The sequence below is a fragment of the Dromiciops gliroides genome, chromosome 3 (assembly GCF_019393635.1).
Source record: "Dromiciops gliroides isolate mDroGli1 chromosome 3, mDroGli1.pri, whole genome shotgun sequence".
NCBI classification, from domain to species: Eukaryota; Metazoa; Chordata; class Mammalia; order Microbiotheria; family Microbiotheriidae; genus Dromiciops; species Dromiciops gliroides.
In genome coordinates, this window is record NC_057863.1 from 370477076 (window position 1) to 370496580 (window position 19505).

Genomic DNA, 19505 nt, shown 5'->3' on the forward strand with positions numbered 1-19505 from the left:
ATAAATGCTGAAAAGCATGCCAATTCAGGCAGGGATTTAGCTTCTAGTACTTAGACACAATAATCACAGTGGGTTAACATTAAGATGGCACCCTGCGGAGCTTAGATATTGAAGATTTAATCCTTAGTTGTGAAAAGCTTTGCACATGAAAGTTTGTCTGTGGTCCTCAATATTGTTATTTTTGCTTTTGTGCAACAACTTAGGATGATCAATTTTTCTGTGGCAATTATGAATAATCACATATTTAGCATGTACTTCCTATCCTAAGTTGTGATTTCCCCTAATTCTCTGCCATTTCCCTCTATCCCCTGAAGAAATTGGAACAAGAAGAATATGACAGAATTTTTTTAACAATTGAAAAATATAGGGGTATATGATGCACAGGCCAATTTGCTGAAAACAGTGGTTTTCAGTCGTTCACATTTAGGATTAAGATGACAGTTTTTTAAAAATTGCTCATGTTCCACTCCTACAACTCACCACCCCAGGTATTCAAAAGTTAATTTTGAGTGAGTTTATGCCTGAGAAACTTAAAATTGTAATGCCAGATATGGCAGGAGTTTTTAAGACATAGGGTATCAGGTGATACTATTCATAGGAAAACTGTTATTTTAAAGTTTATAAAGTACTTTGCATATATTACATCATTTGAACCTAACCACAGCCTCTTTAGGTTAGTATCACATGAATTATAATGATCATCACCACCACCACTATTTTATGTATGAAGTATCTGAATATAAGAAAGGTTAAATAGCTTTCTAATGGCTACACAACCCTAGTAAGTATCAATGATAAAACTTGAGGCCAGGTCTTTGTCTTCAGAGCAACAATCAATGCATTGTGCCCCAATGCCTCTTTTAGAGAAAGCTGCCTAAATTTCACGATACATATGGATTTTACTTTCTAGTGCTTGTTGCTATATGTATTATTTTAACATTATAATTGGGATTGGGAAATTTCTGTTTACTATAAATTCTGAATTACAGAAAATGACAAATCACGATGTTTATATCATGATGAGCTAGTCACATTAATTGTTCCTTCGCTCTGAATGCAATTCAGTATAATCATGTTTTTAGCAGATTCCAGGTGATTATACAGAGAGGAGGAAGTAATCTTTTGTTGTTGTTGTTGTTGTTGTTTTCCCTTCCTCTCCTCCAGTTAATCATAGCTGCCCTGATGATCAGTTTAAGTGTCAGAATAATCGCTGCATTCCCAAGAGATGGCTTTGTGATGGAGCTAATGATTGTGGTGGTAATGAAGATGAATCTAATCAAACCTGTGCAGGTAAGCTTTGAGTGTGTGTGTGTGTGTGTGTGTGTGTGTGTGTGTGTGTGTAGCTTTGATCCAAAGTCAGTGTCCATAAATATTCAGGTCTAAAGCACCAAACCAAGCCAAATATGCCCAGTGACGAGAATCTGAGTCTAACTTTTAATTTCTCTAAGACTAAAATGCAAAATATATTTTACTAATCCTTGTGTTTGACTCCATTTTCTAAAGCAATTTGGCCCTTTGTTTATCTACCCATATCTAGCATATGTATGGGCTAGTTGTTGATGCACTACTTGAACAAGACTAAATTTCCCATGGCCATTAGAAATTAGTTTGTCGCTGTGCTTTGATAGAAACCATTTCACTAGTAGGAGTCTAAAATTTAATACACTTTATTCAATTTGCCCCCTTGAATACCTTTGTGAATAGTTTTATATTCATGGAACATTATTTATGTGCTTTTTAAAAAGTAAAGTCCCAAAACCACCAACATATTTATATTTCCATATACTCTTTCCCATTACAGTGTATCTTTGAATACCTAGCTAAGTTTCTCATTGCAGAGAAACTTTCAATTTGCATCATAGGTTGCTGTATTGTGGTGGATAGGTAGTTTATAGATAATTATTGAAAAGCAGTATGGAATAGCACAAAGTCACTCATTTTTTTTCAATGTGGAGTGAAAAGTGTCCACTAAGAAGTTAATTCCTTCTATATATGTGCCTTCAATATATACACTCTCTTTCACCTTTAAAACCACAAAATGTTATTTGCAGTTACATGAGAGTAATTGGCAGGGTGATAATGAATTTCCTGTCTTTTTCCACCTCTTTCTAGATAATTTCTCTTCTTGACTTTCAAATTCATTATATATGTATATATATATATGTAAATATGTATATATACATATATATATAGTGTGTATGTATGTAATGTAAGCATGCATATGAGTTGTCTCACTTTTTTCTTGAATAGAGGCATACTGTATCCCAACATGTGCAATTTCAGCCAAAACTTGAGGGCAAATGAAAAGAAGGAAAATCATCTGGATGACTTTGGACAAAGTACTTAACTTCTTAATTATCTTTGTGATAAGCTAAGAATGATATAAACAATATTACGGCATATATGACAAATATAATATACAAGGAAATAAATATATATACTACTTATATATAATATGGAATAATATGTAATGATTCCTTATACCTAACATAGAGGTGCAAAAATAGATGAATAGGATTACCATTCTAACCACAACAATATGGATAAAACCATAAATTACCTTATTGCACATGTGTAATATGCAATATATGCCTTCATATCACATTATATATAATGTTGTTTGTATATGTGTAGATATAATGCGATTTATTGCCCATAAGCATATATGTATATAATATGAGATATATATAAAGAAAAAGGCGATATCATAATATAGTATATCATATTATACGTGTGTAATATGCCATATATGTACTACTCTCTACTACATATGTAACAGCATATATCCTTGTGTGTGCTATATTACATGTGTCTATACAATATGTACATATATAATGTGAGGATATACCTCATGGATGTTATATTATACACATGCAGTAATATAGTTTATATACTCATAAACATTGCATATTTATTATTTCTTATATATCGTGTAAGCTTCTAGTTGGAAAAGTTCTCTAGAGATCAGTAAGTCTAGCAAAGTATCATTATTCCTAAGTCAAGCAAAGTATCATTATTTCCAGCTTACAAATAAGAGAGAAGTCATATGCCTTGTCTAAATTCATACAGTTGTGAATGGTGATGGAATGAGAACTGAAACTCAGTTCTCTGATCTTCCTTTGTAATTCTCTTTCCACCACCCCATACTTTCCTTAGCATTCTCTATAGTTTGTGATCATGTGCGTTTTACTTTTCCTAGGATGTACTTACAACATACTATTATTTTCCATTGAGACATCCCTTCTATGTTCAGTGCATTTTTTCAGTTTATAAGTCTAGTTCAAAGCCAGTGCTTTTTTAAAATTCTGGGAAGACTAGTCTTTTCCTTATAGCCATGAAACATACATTTTAAAACAAGTGCCAGGCTGACAATACTAAATGCCATTCATTTCTTCGATTCTATTGGAAAACATAAATCTGCTTTTCCATATAAGATTTTTTAAGAGTTATTTTGGATTGGTTAGCTGTTCAGAAAAGCATGAGGACAATGCTCACTTGTAAAGGCAAATAGAGAAATCAATTCTATCCAGTGAGCTTTCTAGTACATCATGGCATTGCAATACACTCCTGAAAGGAGTGAAGATTGCTTCCCGTGAGTGTGGGAGTGCTCTTACTAAACACTGACTTTAATCAATGAGAGCTAAGGTTTGCCACACAACACTGGGCAACCTTGTCAGTGTATTTATGATACCTTTTATAGCAACTGAACACTCTAAAAATTAGATTAAAGACATGCAATAAAATATGAGTATTTCTTTCATATTAAAATCTATGAAGCATATGGACTATGGAAGGATAGTTAGACAGACCGATGGATGGATGGAGAGACAAACAGATAAATGGGTAGATAGATGGATGGATAGATGGGTGGATAAGTTGTTTCCATGTTTTTTCACGCACAAAAATAGTAAGTGGGGGGAAAAAAGAGAAAAAAAATAGGAAAAAATAGAAAAAGAAAGCAAAGAACCTATGGAATAGGACCAGGGTAAGTTCTTTAGTTAATTATCTCTGCTTTGTCTGACTTAGGATATTCCTTTAAAAATCCAGTTATTATAGGTTCATGGAATTAGAATTAAAAGTACTTTTAGAAGGCTTCTGTGTCAACTCTCTTATTTTCCAGATGAAAAAAGTTGAGTCCTAGGGATAATAAATAACTTCTTTAACATCTTCTAGCTAATAAGGGTCATAGATGGAATTTGAATCTGGGTTTTCTGACTCTATAGTCAGTGATCTCTGGGACTCTGTAACTCCAATTTATAACTTATTTTATTCTGTTAGATTTACTCTATCCTAAACTCTACTTTCTAAGAAACTCCTTCAGTAATCCATTTCAATGTCCTTTTATCATCAGCATTAGGGCAATTCTTTATATCTAACTAAAGGCTTTGACCAGTTAAAATTATTCTCTTTTTTTTTTTTTTTTTTTTTTGGTGAGGCAATTGGGGTTAAGTGACTTGCCCAGGGTCACACAGCTAGTGTTAAGTGTCTGAGGCTGGATTTGAACTCAGGTACTCCTGACTCCAAGGCCGGTGCTCTATCCACTGCGCCACCTAGCTGCCCCTTAAAGTTTTTTTTTTTTGGTTTTTTTTTTAGTGAGGCAATTGGGGTTGTGACTTACCCAGGGTCACACAGCTAGTAAGTGTTAAGTGTCTGAGGCCAGATTTGAACTCAGGTACTCCTGACTCCAGGGCTGGTGCTCTATCCACTGTGCCACCTAGCTGCCCCCTAAAATTATTCTCTTTTTAAAACTATTGTCCTATTTTTTTTTCCTTATTATTATTTTTAGTGAGGCAATTGGGGTTAAGTGATTTGCCCAGGGTCACACAGCTAGTAAGTGTTAAGTGTCTGAGGCCAGATTTGAACTCAGGTACTCCTGACTCCAGGGCTGGTGCTCTATCCACTGCACCACCTAGCTGCCCCTTTTTTCCTTATTATTAATGGAGCTCAGGTCAGTTTCATTTCTCGTGAGCTTCCCCATGTACTTTATCTACTCCTGATCCAGAGGCCAAGGAATAGGGAAGGATAACTAGAGTTTGCAAACCCCCTTTCCTTTAAGATGGATATAAACCATGAAGGTATTTGTCAGAATTAAAGTGCAGTGCAGTCTTAGGAAGGCTAGCATCTTTTTTTCTTTTTACCAGGACTCTTATCAGACCAGAAATTTTTACTTTTTTCTCTTTGCCCTCATATTTTGGCTGAAATTGCATGTGTCAGGATACAGGTATGTGTCTATTTAGGTAAAAAAAACCTAAATCATTAACAATCTTTTAATAAATATTGATTTTTTTCCATAAGGGCCATAGATTTCTATGAAATACTGAGCCTTTCCAGTGCATCTAAAATAGGATTTAATTTATATTTTATTGAAATGCAGATCTTTGAAGGCAGCATTATGTGGAAGTAAAGAGAACACCAAGTTTAGAGTTCTTTTATAAACCTAGCTCTACTACTTGTGATACTGGGGAATTCCAGTAACCCCTATGGGCCCCGGTTTCCTCATCTGAAAAATCAAGAAGTTGATTTGGATAATCTCTAACATTTCTTCAGGCTCTACATTCTATGATCTGAAATACACTTATTTGCATAAAATAATATGTGTCAGAACTCTCTTTGACTTTGATTATTCTGAATATAGTATAAAATTATACTATAGCAATGCAGGTTTATAGTTGTATTCTTGCCATGCATTCTCATGCTTTGCGTGTTTTATTTTTCTCTCAGATTTAAGGACCGATTATGTCAGCCATAGGAGTGGTAGAGAGCTTTTGGGCATGTAAACATAATACTTAGAAATGATTAACTTCTGTGATTATTGTCAAGTGGACAGCTAGGTGACACAGGAGAAAGGGGACTAGGATTGGAATTAGGAAGACTTATCTTCATGAGTTCAAATATGACCTCATTAACTTGTTAACTGTGTGACCCTAGGCAAGTCATTTATTCCTGTTTGCCTCAATTCTGCTCCTGTAAAATGAGCTGGAGAAGGATATGGCAAGTCACTCTAAAATCTTTGCCAAGGAAACCCCAAAAATGCGATCAGAAAGTGTTGGACATGTCTGAAACAACTAAGCAACAACAACAAGTATTGTCAACATACCTCATTCTAGGAAGGCTATTAATTATATAGGCTGAAATAACATCTTGCAGCAAACTGCTTGAATAACATTAAGAACTGCATTTGGTAAAGGTAACTCATTATCAACTCATTGTTCTTGTTTTATTCCAGTTTAGCAGTGACATTTCTTGTTGTTGAAGGGTGATGTTAGTAAATTGACACTGCCCAAAGGAAAATGGTGGTCATTAAATAATTCCAACTTTTAATAAGTTTTCTGACAACCATCTATATTTGTTTTAAATGAGTTGTAATTATAAAACAAATACATTTAAAAAGTTGTGAATACAGTGGTAATCTCTTTGCCATGTTATACTCTCTTTGTGTTACTAGATTTCCCTCTCCCACAAGGCGCAATGAGTTAAGGACAACATCACATAGGGTCAGTGATTCTCCCATATAGCAGCTATACTGTTAATATTCTCATTGATGGGAAAAGTATGCTTTACTTGATCAAAACCACTTGTGCTGCTAAAATACATAGGATCTGCTTTTGACAATATTATACAACTTAGAACTTGAAAGGATTTTACAGATAATTTAAGTCAACCCTCCAATGGGGCACATGTGGGACATGTGGCTCTGACTCCAGTACCTATTTAATTCAGGTTCTATGTTGGGATATAATGAGGTATTCACAATTCACCAAGTGCTTTATAAAGGCAGTTTAATTTAATGATATCACAGAAAGGGCATGCAACAAAGATACAGTGACATGGGCTCATCTCCATCTGGAAGTAGCCTGGCCATTAGATTAGGTTATGGGGACTCTGGCAACTTGCATGTTATGAGAGGCCCAGACTCTGTGTGGCTGAGACTTTTTATGCTTCTAGATGTCTAGAGCATTTATTAAGCACCAGGCATTGTGTTAAGTGCTTTACAAATATTAACTCATTTTATTCTTACAACAATCCTGTGAGAAAGGTACTATTTATTAGGCCAATTTTACAGTTGAGGAATCTGAAGGAAACAGGTTAGATGACAGCGAGGATGTGTCTGAAGGCAAAATTTTAACTGAGGTATTTCTATCTCCAGGCCCAATGTTCTATCCACTGGGCCATCTAACTGTTTATTAGATAAGTAGTTGCCTGCTACAGGTAAGAATTATGTAAATTGTGCATAGACATACAGCTAGTGTTAGAGGAAGGAACAGAGTTCGAGTTTTTCTAGTTTCAAGCCTAGTGTTCTATCTATACCCCACTGCTGCCCCTATTTTCCATAAAATATATCAATTCAAAACTACTGCATTTGGAGATTGGGTTGTAAATCAAGTGCATGGGGAAAGACAATGTATTTAGGAAAATTTGCAATCATCATTATCACCACCACCATCATCATGATGCTAGATCCCTTTCTTTTCTAGATAAGGAAACTAAAGCAAAGTTACCTGCCCAGGGTGACAGATAGTTGGGCTTCAATTCTTCTGTATGATTGATTCCATAACTCTTGCTCTTCTCCCTCATTATGTGATGCTTCCTTCTTGTAGCTGATGCTTCCTCTTTATTCCTCACCATTTTAAGACTTGTGGTTTTCAAATCAGCATAGTGGGAAAAAAAAACTTTGTTCATTAAAAGTTGGTGAGAAATTATACCAACTATTTATTCATAAGTGTTAGAAAGGCACATTTCTTGCTAATGAATTCACAGTTTTATTTGTAGATGCCTACAGGGTTACTGAATATGTCGTAATTTTAACAATCACATTAATTGAAGAGAAAAGCATTTGCACCTTATTGAAGACAAACTAGCTTTTGGTTTCAAAAAGGAAATTATGAGTTGAAATATTCTGGTGTCATAGCTGTAGAATGTACCTAATAATCATCAGAAGAAAAATGCGGGAAATATTCTCCCTATATATTTTAAAGGGCTTTGTTTTTAACTTATGTATATTACTTCACCTTTGTAGCCAGAACATGTCAGGTGGATCAATTCTCTTGTGGAAATGGGCGCTGCATTCCCAGGGCTTGGTTATGTGATAGAGAGGATGACTGTGGTGACCAAACAGATGAAATGACATCTTGTGGTAAGTTCATGATAAAATAGGATGATACTAGCAGAATGCATGTCTATTAGAAGATTCTACCATGGTAATTCCTGCAAAGTCCAAATAGAATGAACTGCTTTGAAGTGCTGATATTTTTTTCTTTATAATTACAAGTCAAAAATGTAGGAGATATGTTACTTTGCATTACTACCTTTAAGGACCAAAATCTATTTTAATGATATGTTAAAACATTATATTCGTGAAACAGGAAACATTTTTAGCTAAATATATGGAAAGCAAACACTGCAAAATTTATTAGGAAATGCTATTTAGCAGATTAACAAGATATTTTTATGGTCATCATTATGTTCAGCAATATGCAGTAAGATTAAACTTTTAAAACTATAGGAAATGTTGTGGATTCAAGGAGACACAACCATAGTCATTCTGAAGGCAATAAAGAAAAAAAGCCTTCAAAATTAAAAGATTCAGAACATCACATAGTCATATAATTGAGCAATTCATTCATTTGTCAATACTATATCTTCTTTTTAACTTCTTACTGACACAATTCATTGTTAGCTTTAACATAATTTGGAAGTTGTCATGTTTTTTTTAAAAGTCACTTTCCAACAGTCCATGATCCTTTGAGGACATGTGGCAGAAACATATTGTTATACCATGTAAGAAATACAATTGTCAAAATGTGTACTCACACATGAATGTGTTTTATTATCATTTTTCTCACTATTATTTTCAGCTATAACAGGGATATGAACTGGTTTTTTGAAAGTCTGTGCTCCAGTTCAAGGCTCAGTCATGCCTTTTCCTGGACATTCTGGGCAAACTCAATTTTTGTATTATGTTTTCATATTCTATCCAAATAACTTTTACAATGAGCTGAACAAACTCATTTAACCTTGTCCAGGAAACATTTAGAATCCATAGATTAGTAGCAGAGATGAATAAAGGATAAAAGAGGTTGTCAGGAGGCAAAAAGATAACGGGAACAGACAGCTGCAAGGAAGAAAGCAGAAGAGAAACAGATGATGAAAACAAGAAGAGTTCCAAAAACTGCCTGGGGATGAGGGCAGGTGTGAAAGGTCAACGGTTAATTCAGTTCAGTTCAACCAATCTTTCTTCCCTCCATTGCTACTCTACATGCAAATCTCACCCTAGCTAACTTGTTGGGGGTGGGGAATCAGAGGCCCATAGAATTTGTATTTGAAAGGATCCTTAGAAATTATCTAGACCAAACTCTTCATTTTTACAGATGAGAAAACTGAGGCCCAGATGTGGGAAGTGCTTTTCTTAAATTTAAAGAGGCAGTAAGACTAATAGCTGACATAGTGTAAGGTTGTTGGGGTTTTTTTACAGGGCAATGAGGGTTAAGTGACTTCTTGCCCAGAGTCACACAGCTAGTAAGTGTCAAGTGTCTGAGGCCGGATTTGAACTCAGGTCCTCCTGAATCCACGGCCAGTGCTTTATCCATTGTACCACGTAGCTCTATATGTCTCCCTCCCCTACCACAACAGAAGGCAGATAGAGTCAGTAGTGGGCATCCCACAGTTCAGCTAGGAATTAAGAGGGCTTTGATCTAATCTGCTTAGTAGGTATCAGGAAGAAGCATAGTAGCAATTCAATCCCACCAAACATTAGTCCCCTGTCATGGATCTTTGTCCTTCTCATATGTTCAGGTAGCCTCTAAACTGTAACAACAGTATGAACAGGTGAAGGGCAAGAGTATAAGGTAGGCAGAGGGGCATTCTAGGATGAGTATGCATCCAACACTCTAAATCATTCCCATTCTTTATTGTCATTCACAAGATGTAATCTTTTCTGGCTTTTCCTTTCCACAAATGTCAATGCCAAGATAAAAAAAATATTGGTGTCTGACATTACTATGAAGTTCACTTGGAAGTGACTGGGAGCCAAAGGTTTATATTATTATTCATAATTGTAATAATATTCCACAATAAGCAAAAAATACAGTATAAGAAAGAAGAAAGGGGGGGCTCAAGTGTTATATAGCTTCTCTTCTTTTTACAGATCAGTCTTGGCATCCAAAAACCAGGCCATAACATGTACATAAATTTGTTCTCTAATATACAGACTGCCTTATTCCTTTCCCTACTTCCCAGGATCCCTAACCAGGATATGCCTTAGAATTTATAGACTGAATATATATTTATAGACCCAAGAGTCAGAACCCCAATTCATACATAGTCCCAGGAAAACCAAAGTGGGAAAAAATGTTGAGTCAAAGTTTCTGAAACTTTCATTTTCTGTTGGCTCATTTTCTTTTGGATGCCAAATTCATGTAAATGGTTTACTTTTCAAATAAGCTTAGAGTAACTTCTACTGCAGAGTCACTATAAAGATACTTCCTTCAATTTAATATACATAGACACATATATTCTATTATCCCTTTGGTAATTTCTGCATATATATGTATATACATGCAGAAATACATACATATATAAAACATATACACACAAATGGACAAAGGATAACAGATTCTTAACATTTTGTGTAATCCAAACAGTTATAACTAGCAGTTTTAGAGCTGGGGTCAAGAAGCATGCTCTTGGAAAGTATCACAAACTATGTCCTCAAATAAGCTTTGTAATAGGTAATGTGAAAATTAGACATAATTAAGACAAATTCCATTGAGAATTAGTTAGTATAATGACTCAGAGATATGTATAATTAACAATGTCTCCATATAGTAGTTTTCTCTTTTTACTAATTATTTTTCGTTAACTAGGTACTTCGATTAGTTTTCCTCAGTTAATATTGTTAGTTGTTTTCTTCCATCCTATTCCCTCCCCATAATATTTACTCTATTTCTATCTTCTTTTACCCTATCTCTCCTCAAGTGTTTTGCTTCTGATTGTCCCCTCCCCTACTATGCCTTCCCTTCTTTCACCCCTCCCTTCTTATCCCTTTCCCCTCCCACTTTCCTGAAGGGTTATATTACTCCACCAAATTCAGTGTGTATGTTATTCCCTCCTTGAGCCAACTCTGATGAGGGTAAGGTCTTTGAGCCAATTCTAATGAGTGTAAGGCTCATTCATTTTCCCACTCCTCCCCCACCTCTTCCCCCCCCCACTCCATAAGCTCTTTCCTGCTTCTTTCATGTGAGATTTTATCCCATTCTACCTCTCCCCTTCCCCCTCATCTAGTGAAGTCCTCCCCCCCTACCAATTTTACCCTAATGATATCATCGTGAAGCAGCTAGGTGACACAGTGGACAAAGCACCCACCCTGGACCCAAGAAGACCAGAGTCCAAATCTAGCCTCAGATTCAAGACAATTACCAACTCAGTGAAACCAGGCATGCCACCCATCCGTGACTGCCCCCCCACACAAAAAAGATAAACAAAAAATAAACTCTTTACAGATATCATCCCTTCATAATCAATTCCCACCTGTGCCCTCTGTCTAAATTTATTCCTATCATCTGCCCCATACTGAGAAAGTTCTTATGAATTAGACTTATCATGTTCCCATGTAGGAGCGTAAATAGTTTAACATTTTAATATCCCTCATGATCTCTTTTTCCTATTTACCTTTTTATGCTTCTCTAGGGTCTTTTATTTGAAAGTCAAATTTTCGATTCAGTTCAGGTCTTTTCAGCACAAATGTATGAAATTCCTCTTTTTCATTGAAGTCCCATTTTTCCCCTGAAAGATTATACTTAGTTTTTCTGGGTCGGTGATTTTTGGTCATAATCCCAATTCCTCCAATACTTTAATGTAGAAGCTGCCAGATCTTGTATTATCCTGACTGTGGCTCCACAGTACTTGAATTGTTTCTTTCTGGATGCTTGCAATATTTTCTCCTTGACCTGGGAGCTCTGGAATTTGGCTATAATATTACTGGAAGTTTTCATTTTGGTATCTCTTTCAGGAAGTGATTGGTTAATTCTTTCAATTTCTCTTTTACCTTCTGTTTCTAGAATATCAGGGCAATTTTCTCTGAAAATCTTTTGGAAGATGATGTCTAAACTCTTTCTTTGATCATCGTTTTCAGGTAGTCCAATAATTTTCAAATTATCTCTCCTGGATCTATTTTCCAGGCCAGCTGTTTTTCCAAGAAGATATTTCACATTTCCCTCTATTTTTTTTATTCATTTGGATGTGCTTTATTGTGTCTTGGTTTCTCATAAAGTCACTAGTTTCCATTTATTCAATCCTAATTCTTAGGCAATTATTTTCTTCAGAGAGCTTTTCCATTTGGCTTTTTAAGCTGTTGACATTTTTCATGATTTTCATGTATCAATCTCATTTTTTCCTCTACCTTTCTTACTTTTTCTTCAAAGTCCTTTTTGAGTGCTATGGCTTGAGACCAATTCATATTTTTCTTGGAAGCTTTGGATGTAGGAACCCTGATGTTGCTATCCTCTTCTGAGGATATACCTCGATCTTTCTTGTCACCAAAGAAACTTTCTATGGTCCCCACCTTTTCCTCCCTGCTCATTTCCTGCCTATTTCTTGACTTTTGACTCCTTCTTAAAGTGGGGAACTACTTACTGGATGCACTGTCCTAAGCTTCAGCAGGTCCAAGGTGGTATGATTCCTTCTTAAAGTAGGGCACTTCCTCCAGGACTAACTATCCCAAGTTTCAGGGGCTCCCAAGTGGTAAGATATAAGGAGAGGCTCGTCCTCAGCTCACCTGGCCTGTGTTCTTGTCTGTAAGTAACCACAGGCTGCTTGCTCTTTAACCCAGAAACAAATCTGGCTCACTTTGGTTGCAAGTGTAGGCATGCTTGCGCCTCTCCCCTACCTGGGACCTCCACCCAAGACTGTGTCCTGTATACAAGCCTGGGTAAAATGTAAGAGATCCCCCTGAGTGCCAGCAGAGATCCCTATAATCTCCCCCTGGCCAACTTCTTGACCCTCTCACCAGACTGTGTGTGAACTGAGTTAGCCACAGGTGAAACTGATTCAAAGGCTCTAGAAGTCTCTTTCTCTGGCAGAGCCTGGGGATGGATCTGTGTCAGCTCAGCCATTGGGTTGGGTTCCACTCCCACCCTGGTAAACCAGACCCCTCCTGCCAAACTTCTAAGCCATCTTTGGCTGGAAAATGCTCTCAGGCTGTCCTTTTTTGTGTTCTGTTGCTCCAGGAATGGTCTTATGGCATTATTTGGAGGTTTTTGGAGTGATTCTGTCAAGAGCTACATGCCGCTTGATTAGTTTACTTCTATGCTGAAAGAGGATTTGTATTTATAACATGCAAATATAATAAAAATTTTAAATTACAAAATATTTTCAAAAATATCATTTTAAATTGTCATTCTCTCTAAATTTTGGTTACCTAGGACAAATATCCATTGTCTCTTGCTAATTATCTCTTTTAAAAAACATAGAATTATAGATTTAGAGATGAAAGATAACTTAGAAGATGGCAAGTTCAATTCCCTCAATTTCCCCTTGAGGAACTTGAAGCCCTGAAATGTTAAGTGATTTGCTGAAGGCATTCAAGTGCATAAGTGACAGAAGTCAGGTCTTGAACACAGGACCTTTGACTTCATATGCATCCCTCTTTCTATTGCAAAACAGTAAACTTATCTATTTCATGTGAGAGTGAGTTTCATATTGTCTTCTTTCACTTGGAAACAATGCAGTGATTTTTATAAGAATTTCTGGTTTCAAAAAAATAGCAACATTCAAAAATGGGCTTTATATTTTTTAATATCTAAAAGTGCTTTCTGATACCATTATGCCAAAAGAAGAGATTCTTTTGTTAGAGAATTTTTTTCTTTAAATTATTTTGGGAGAATTTGACATTATAGTAAAAAAGAGGATAGATTAATGCCCTTAAGATAAAAAACTTAAAAATCTTTTGTTACATTATTACATTTAGGACATTGCCTATTAGCTGTCTAGGCATGGAACTTTGATGGTCAATTTATCTAGGATTGATCAGTCTTGGGGAGGGATGGGCAGAGAAGGGAACAAAAAAATTATTCAGAATTCACATGGAGAGTTGGAAAACACTAGGCAAAGATATCACAGGGAGGACTCCTGTTCAGGTATAACTGTGATTCGTGACCTCAGAGGTCCCTTCTATTTCTGACTGCTAAACTTATGTAAGGATATTTTGTACCAGAAATGCTATTCAATAATTTATCTAACATCTTCAATAAAGTCTACTTAAAGATGTTTGGTCATAAGAGAGAGTTAGAAAGAGGATAACGCTCCCAAACCAATACTTGTTAGCTGGTCTTTGTAACCCTTTTTAATTCTCTAAGATTACCCTTTTAGTTATTCTGATATCAGTATTTCTATTGAAATTTACCAGGTTGCTTCAAGTTGAAAGTTGCTTCAAGTTGAAAACTTTTAATAGGCACTAATCACTCTTTTAATATACTGTGGCTCAACGAGCCCTGAGAAGAACTCATCAAAGTAGTTGTTTCTTCTTCTTAGCTTAATTTTTTGAATTGCACTAACATTTTCATGGCTCAGAATCTTCAAGACACATTACTGTCCCCCAAGCCTCATGCCTTAAGCTTTGACTACTCTAATTCTGTTCTGACTTTAATATATTTCCTCCTTTCTGGTCTTTCTACTTCATATCTTCCTCCACTTCTATCTGCCTGTCCACAGTGCGGACAGTTTCATTTCCCTAAAACACTGCTCTCATTATATCTGTCCCCTGTTCAAACTTAATTTGCCTATTTTTATTGCTTTTGTTTCCAAATGTTCATTTATTCCAATACTCTCCTAGTTTCCTTTGTGGCTCCTAACTAGCTAGGCATCACCCAGTACTACCCAGTACCACTCAGTACAACATCATAAGACTATCTACCATTTTTGTCACAGCACACAACCAGGGGTATAAATGGTTCCCGAGAAGTCTCTGGAACCTCAGATATTGGTAATGTATATGTTGAAAATAGTATTAAGAATATTGACATGGATGACATTTCCACATTATTTTTTCTACTTCTTTCTGTCTTTGGATGATTCAGGGCTTTGATCATCAAGGCTGAGGTAGAAGGTATTACCTCAATTTGTTGTGAATAACATAACCTATCTGTTATGAATGGGGCAGTTAGGTGGCATGGTGGATAGAGCACTGACCTTAAAGTTGGGAGGACCTGAGTTCAAATCTCATCTCAGACCCTTACTAGCTGGATGACCCTGGGAAAGTCACTTAAGCCCAATTGCTTTAAATATCTGGAGCCATCTCCAGTCTTTCTGATATGTATTTTGCCACTGTACTCAGATGGCTCTGGAGGAGAGAGTGGGGTTGGTGACCTTGCACAGCCCTCCCTCATTTAAATTCAGTTCATTGCAAGTCATGACATCACCCCAATGTCATACTCCTCTTTGAGCACAAAGGACAAACAACACCTGTTCTCAATAGAGTTCCATTGCCATCTTCAGTCCTCTCTAGTTAATAATTACCTTGGAGATGTTATCACCAACTCTGAGTGGCAAATCCAAGGGACCTATTTGGAAAGGGCCATCACAGATGTAGCACAAACTTCTACCAGTGGTGAGCTTGATCTCATTAGAGGTAAATTTCAAAAGCATAGTTGTAAAGAAGGTGAAAGCATGGTCTGGCCATCATAGGGTAGCTACTAGTGTCACATTCAGGGCAATCAAAAGAAATTATCCCTTTACCACCTATGCCCTGGTAGCCAAAAATGCCTCTTTTTTTCCTTTTTTTTGCGGGGCAATGGGGTTTAAATGACTTGCCCAGGATCACACAACTAGTAAGTGTCAAGTGTCTGAGGCTGAATTTGAACTCAGGTCCTCCTGAAACCAGGGCCAGTGCTTTATCCACTGTGCCACCTAGCTGCCCCCAAGAATGCCTCTTGTTAAAAGAAATTTAAACTACTTAGCCTGGAATCTAAATCTCTCCATAACATCACCCCATCTTGCATCCCTATCTTGTTTTTATTGCCCCTGTGCTCAGTTTTCTAACACACTGGCCAAACTGGAATGTTTATCATTTCCCAAAGATGCCCCACCCCAAATCCTACACACATTCACATTTTTTTGCCTCTGTGCCTTGCTCATAATGAATCCTCCATATAAATTGTTCCCTACCTCATACTCTACTTGTCACAAAAATAGTTAGCCTTAAAAAGTTCAGCTCAAATTCCACTTTCTTCATGAAGCTTTCTCTTTAGTTAGGGATGATTTTTCAATCCTCAACCTTCCAAAATCTTTGACTTATACCTATCTTAAGATACTTATCAAATATGACCTCATATTTTAGTTATTTTGGAATCTTATCCCCTCAATTAATAACTCATTTATAATAAGGATGATGTCTTAATCATCTTTCTATATTTCATAATGACTTGAATGTAATAGACACCCAAATGTTTTTTGAATGACTGAATAAATCTTTTTTTAAAGAATAAGTGCGGCTCAGAACTCCTGCTCTGGGCTCACGTGAATGAGGTTCAGTCTTGGGGGTGCCTCTCTCTAGTAGTAATGTCCATGGCTCATTTCATCTTCACCTAGGGCTCAACAATTTAAATGTAACCAATTTGTAGATTTCCATTGAGGCTCTTTAGTTCTTCTACAGGCATCAAAGGGTGTTTAAACAAGCATTTAAATCTATAACCAGCTTACTAAAAGATGTCTAAGGAATGCAAAAGAGTCTTCTATCTATGTCGGACTAGCAAAGATATATTTATATACCATCTTCCTGTAAATGTATTTCTTTTTTTCCATAACAACCCAGATGTTTAACAACCTTTGCTGTACTCATTAGCAGCTAGTCTTATCCTTGATATGTGTATGTTGCAGTGGGTGAGTCCAGTATTTACTACCCTTCTCCTTTTCTTTGGTGATTTGAACTCTGTTTCTATGTCTCCTCATCTCTATCTATCTGTTTCTGTCTCTCTGTCTATATCTCTGTCACTCTGCCTCTCTGTGTGTCTGACTCTGTCTCTCTGTCAATCTCTGTTTCCATGTCTTTCTTTTCTCTCTCTGAAACTCTATGTCTTGACTTTTGGTCTTTAAGCTTTGTAACATGCACCATCAGATTGTGTTAGCTCCCACCACATTCCTCTTAGCTGTAGAACTTATTTATAGGGATTATGGTGGTAACCTTGACAATAACAGAAAAGTTAGAAGAAGGGGAGGATTTGGGGGAAAATATATTGAATTTAGTTTTTTTACATATTGTATTTAAGGTGTCTATAGGATATCCAGTTTAAGATGTCCAATAAGCAATTGGAGATGTGAGAAAGGAGATCAGGAGAGTTTCGAACTAGATAAATAGATTTGAGAATCATCACTATAGAGATAATAGTAGAATCCATTGTCACTTCTGAGATCACCAAATGAAATAATATAGAGGGAAAAGAAATAAAGTCCAACACAAAACCTTGAGGAACACCCAGAGTTAGTGCTTGTAGCCTGGATGAAGATGCCCATAGGAGATGAAGAGTGTTTAGACAGGTAGGAGAACTAGGACAGATATAATATCAGAAAAGCCTAAAGAGAATAAACTATCAAGGAGAAGAGAGTGAAAAGCAATGCCAACATCTATAGAGTTGAAGAAGGATGAGGATTGGCTGAAAAAAGGCCATTAGATTTTGTGACTAAGAGAGCAGTGGTAATTTTAGAGAAATCAATTTCTGTTGAACGATGACTTCTCAAACCAAAAAGTTAAGAAGAGTGTGAGAGGAAAGCATAAGCATGTTTGGTTGACAACAATCCTCCCCACCCCCATTGTTCACTTTCCTCCTTTTCACTGTATAGGGAAAGCCCATACATTTTCTTTATGGTCTTCTTTCCCAGCATTCTGTATTCTGAGCTTTTCTGCTCATAGTTTAGAGCTTTTTCAATGGCAAAACTACGTTTGAAAGTGTGAAGATTCTCTAGGTGTTTTCTGCATATAAGTAGCTTCATTCTCAAGGGCTGTTCAAGTGGAAGTCCCCTGGAAGCTTTCTTTTGTATACCCATTGCATATGTTCCAAATTGTGTGAACAACACTAATTTTAGGAAGCACCTTTACCTCTTCTATGAGAAAAAAAGAACATTGCTTTTTGTACTATGCATTCCAGTATGAGTATCATTTCTGTTACAAATTATGAAGTGGCGCTGCATAAAGTTTCCTGCCTTAGAGTGCCCTTGGCTTCATCAGCACTAACACAAAATCGAATCTTCAGTGGGTTTCTTTAATACCACCTATATAAAAACTTGAATCATTTTCACATCCATTTGCCAGTATAACAAGTTAATTACACATTCAAAGTTGAGGTTTTATGTGGGCAAATAGATGCATAATTAGGAAAGTCCTCAGAGATTTCAGTCATAATCTTTAAACCATCTTTGAACCTTTTAGTATTCTTCCCTTGCAAAAAATGAGGATCTGCAAATTGGTGCTGCATCCAAGAGGGAACAGGTGCAAACTCTGAGGCCTGAGTAATAGATTCTTCTTGTGTTAGATCTGAATGATTCCTCTTCAAGGATAAGACCCAGGGTAATGGTCATGCATACTCAAATGCCATCCCAACAAACATCTGACTTTATAACTGTGTTTATACTTGCAAAGCCAAGTAGAGAAAGGAGTTGATTATCAAGATAATTAGAGTTCCCCAAGCTCAGTTTTGTCTCTGTTATTCAATATCTTAGACAAAGGTTCTTTGGAGATTGGGGGTGCATGGAGGCTGCAGTATGTGAATAATTGCTTCTTTTCTTCACTTTACTTTGCATGCATATTATTTAATTTCAAACAAATTCAGAGTCTTCAGAGCTTTCTGTCTTCCAGGTTGCTTGTTTTACCTAACTTGCATTCTTTCCTTTTATTTGGAGATTAAAAATAACATGATTTATTCTGAATGTTCATTTCTGGAAACACATTCCAAGTTTGATTTAAAAAAAGAAGATAACTGAATATTTAGAATGGACTGGAAGTAATAAGACTAACAAAGTTCCATTTGTTAAAGCCATGGAGACAAGGATGTTTCCATCCCAAATGGATAGTATACTTGTAGCCTGGGCTGGGGGGGTGGGGGGGGGTGGGGAGGAAACAGTATCAAAAAGAATATTTGTTTCCTCTCTAAAAGAAGCACCCAGGGGAAAAGAGAAAAACGTTTTGCCCTGTTAAAAGAGCAGAAATGCTTTTTAATAGAAACTATTAGAATAATGAAATTCCTATATTTGAGCATGGCATTGATTTCCTTTTTGATATCATAAGAAAAATGGATACAGATAGAACTTTTTAATATATTTCCACATATTAAAATACATTATGTTCATTTAATACATATGGACTATATTATATGTTACAAATGTGTAAAAATTTATATGTACATCTACATATATATTATGCAAGAAAATATTTGAACTACATGGATCAGGATTTTCTATGCTTTTATTTATTATTTTTTAAATTCACATATTTAACATCCTTACTGATTTAGTACATGGTG

At 36.1% G+C, this 19505-nt stretch overlaps 1 protein-coding gene across 1 annotated transcript in view; it reads left to right on the top strand.

Moving 5' to 3' along the window:
• The window catches only part of LRP1B (LDL receptor related protein 1B), a 2279180-nt gene that overhangs the window by 1321714 nt on the left and 937961 nt on the right, over positions 1 to 19505 (top strand). The window contains 2 exon segments of the mRNA XM_043994810.1: positions 1165 to 1290; positions 8018 to 8134. Of these exon segments, the coding sequence (XP_043850745.1) occupies positions 1165 to 1290; positions 8018 to 8134 (243 nt within the window).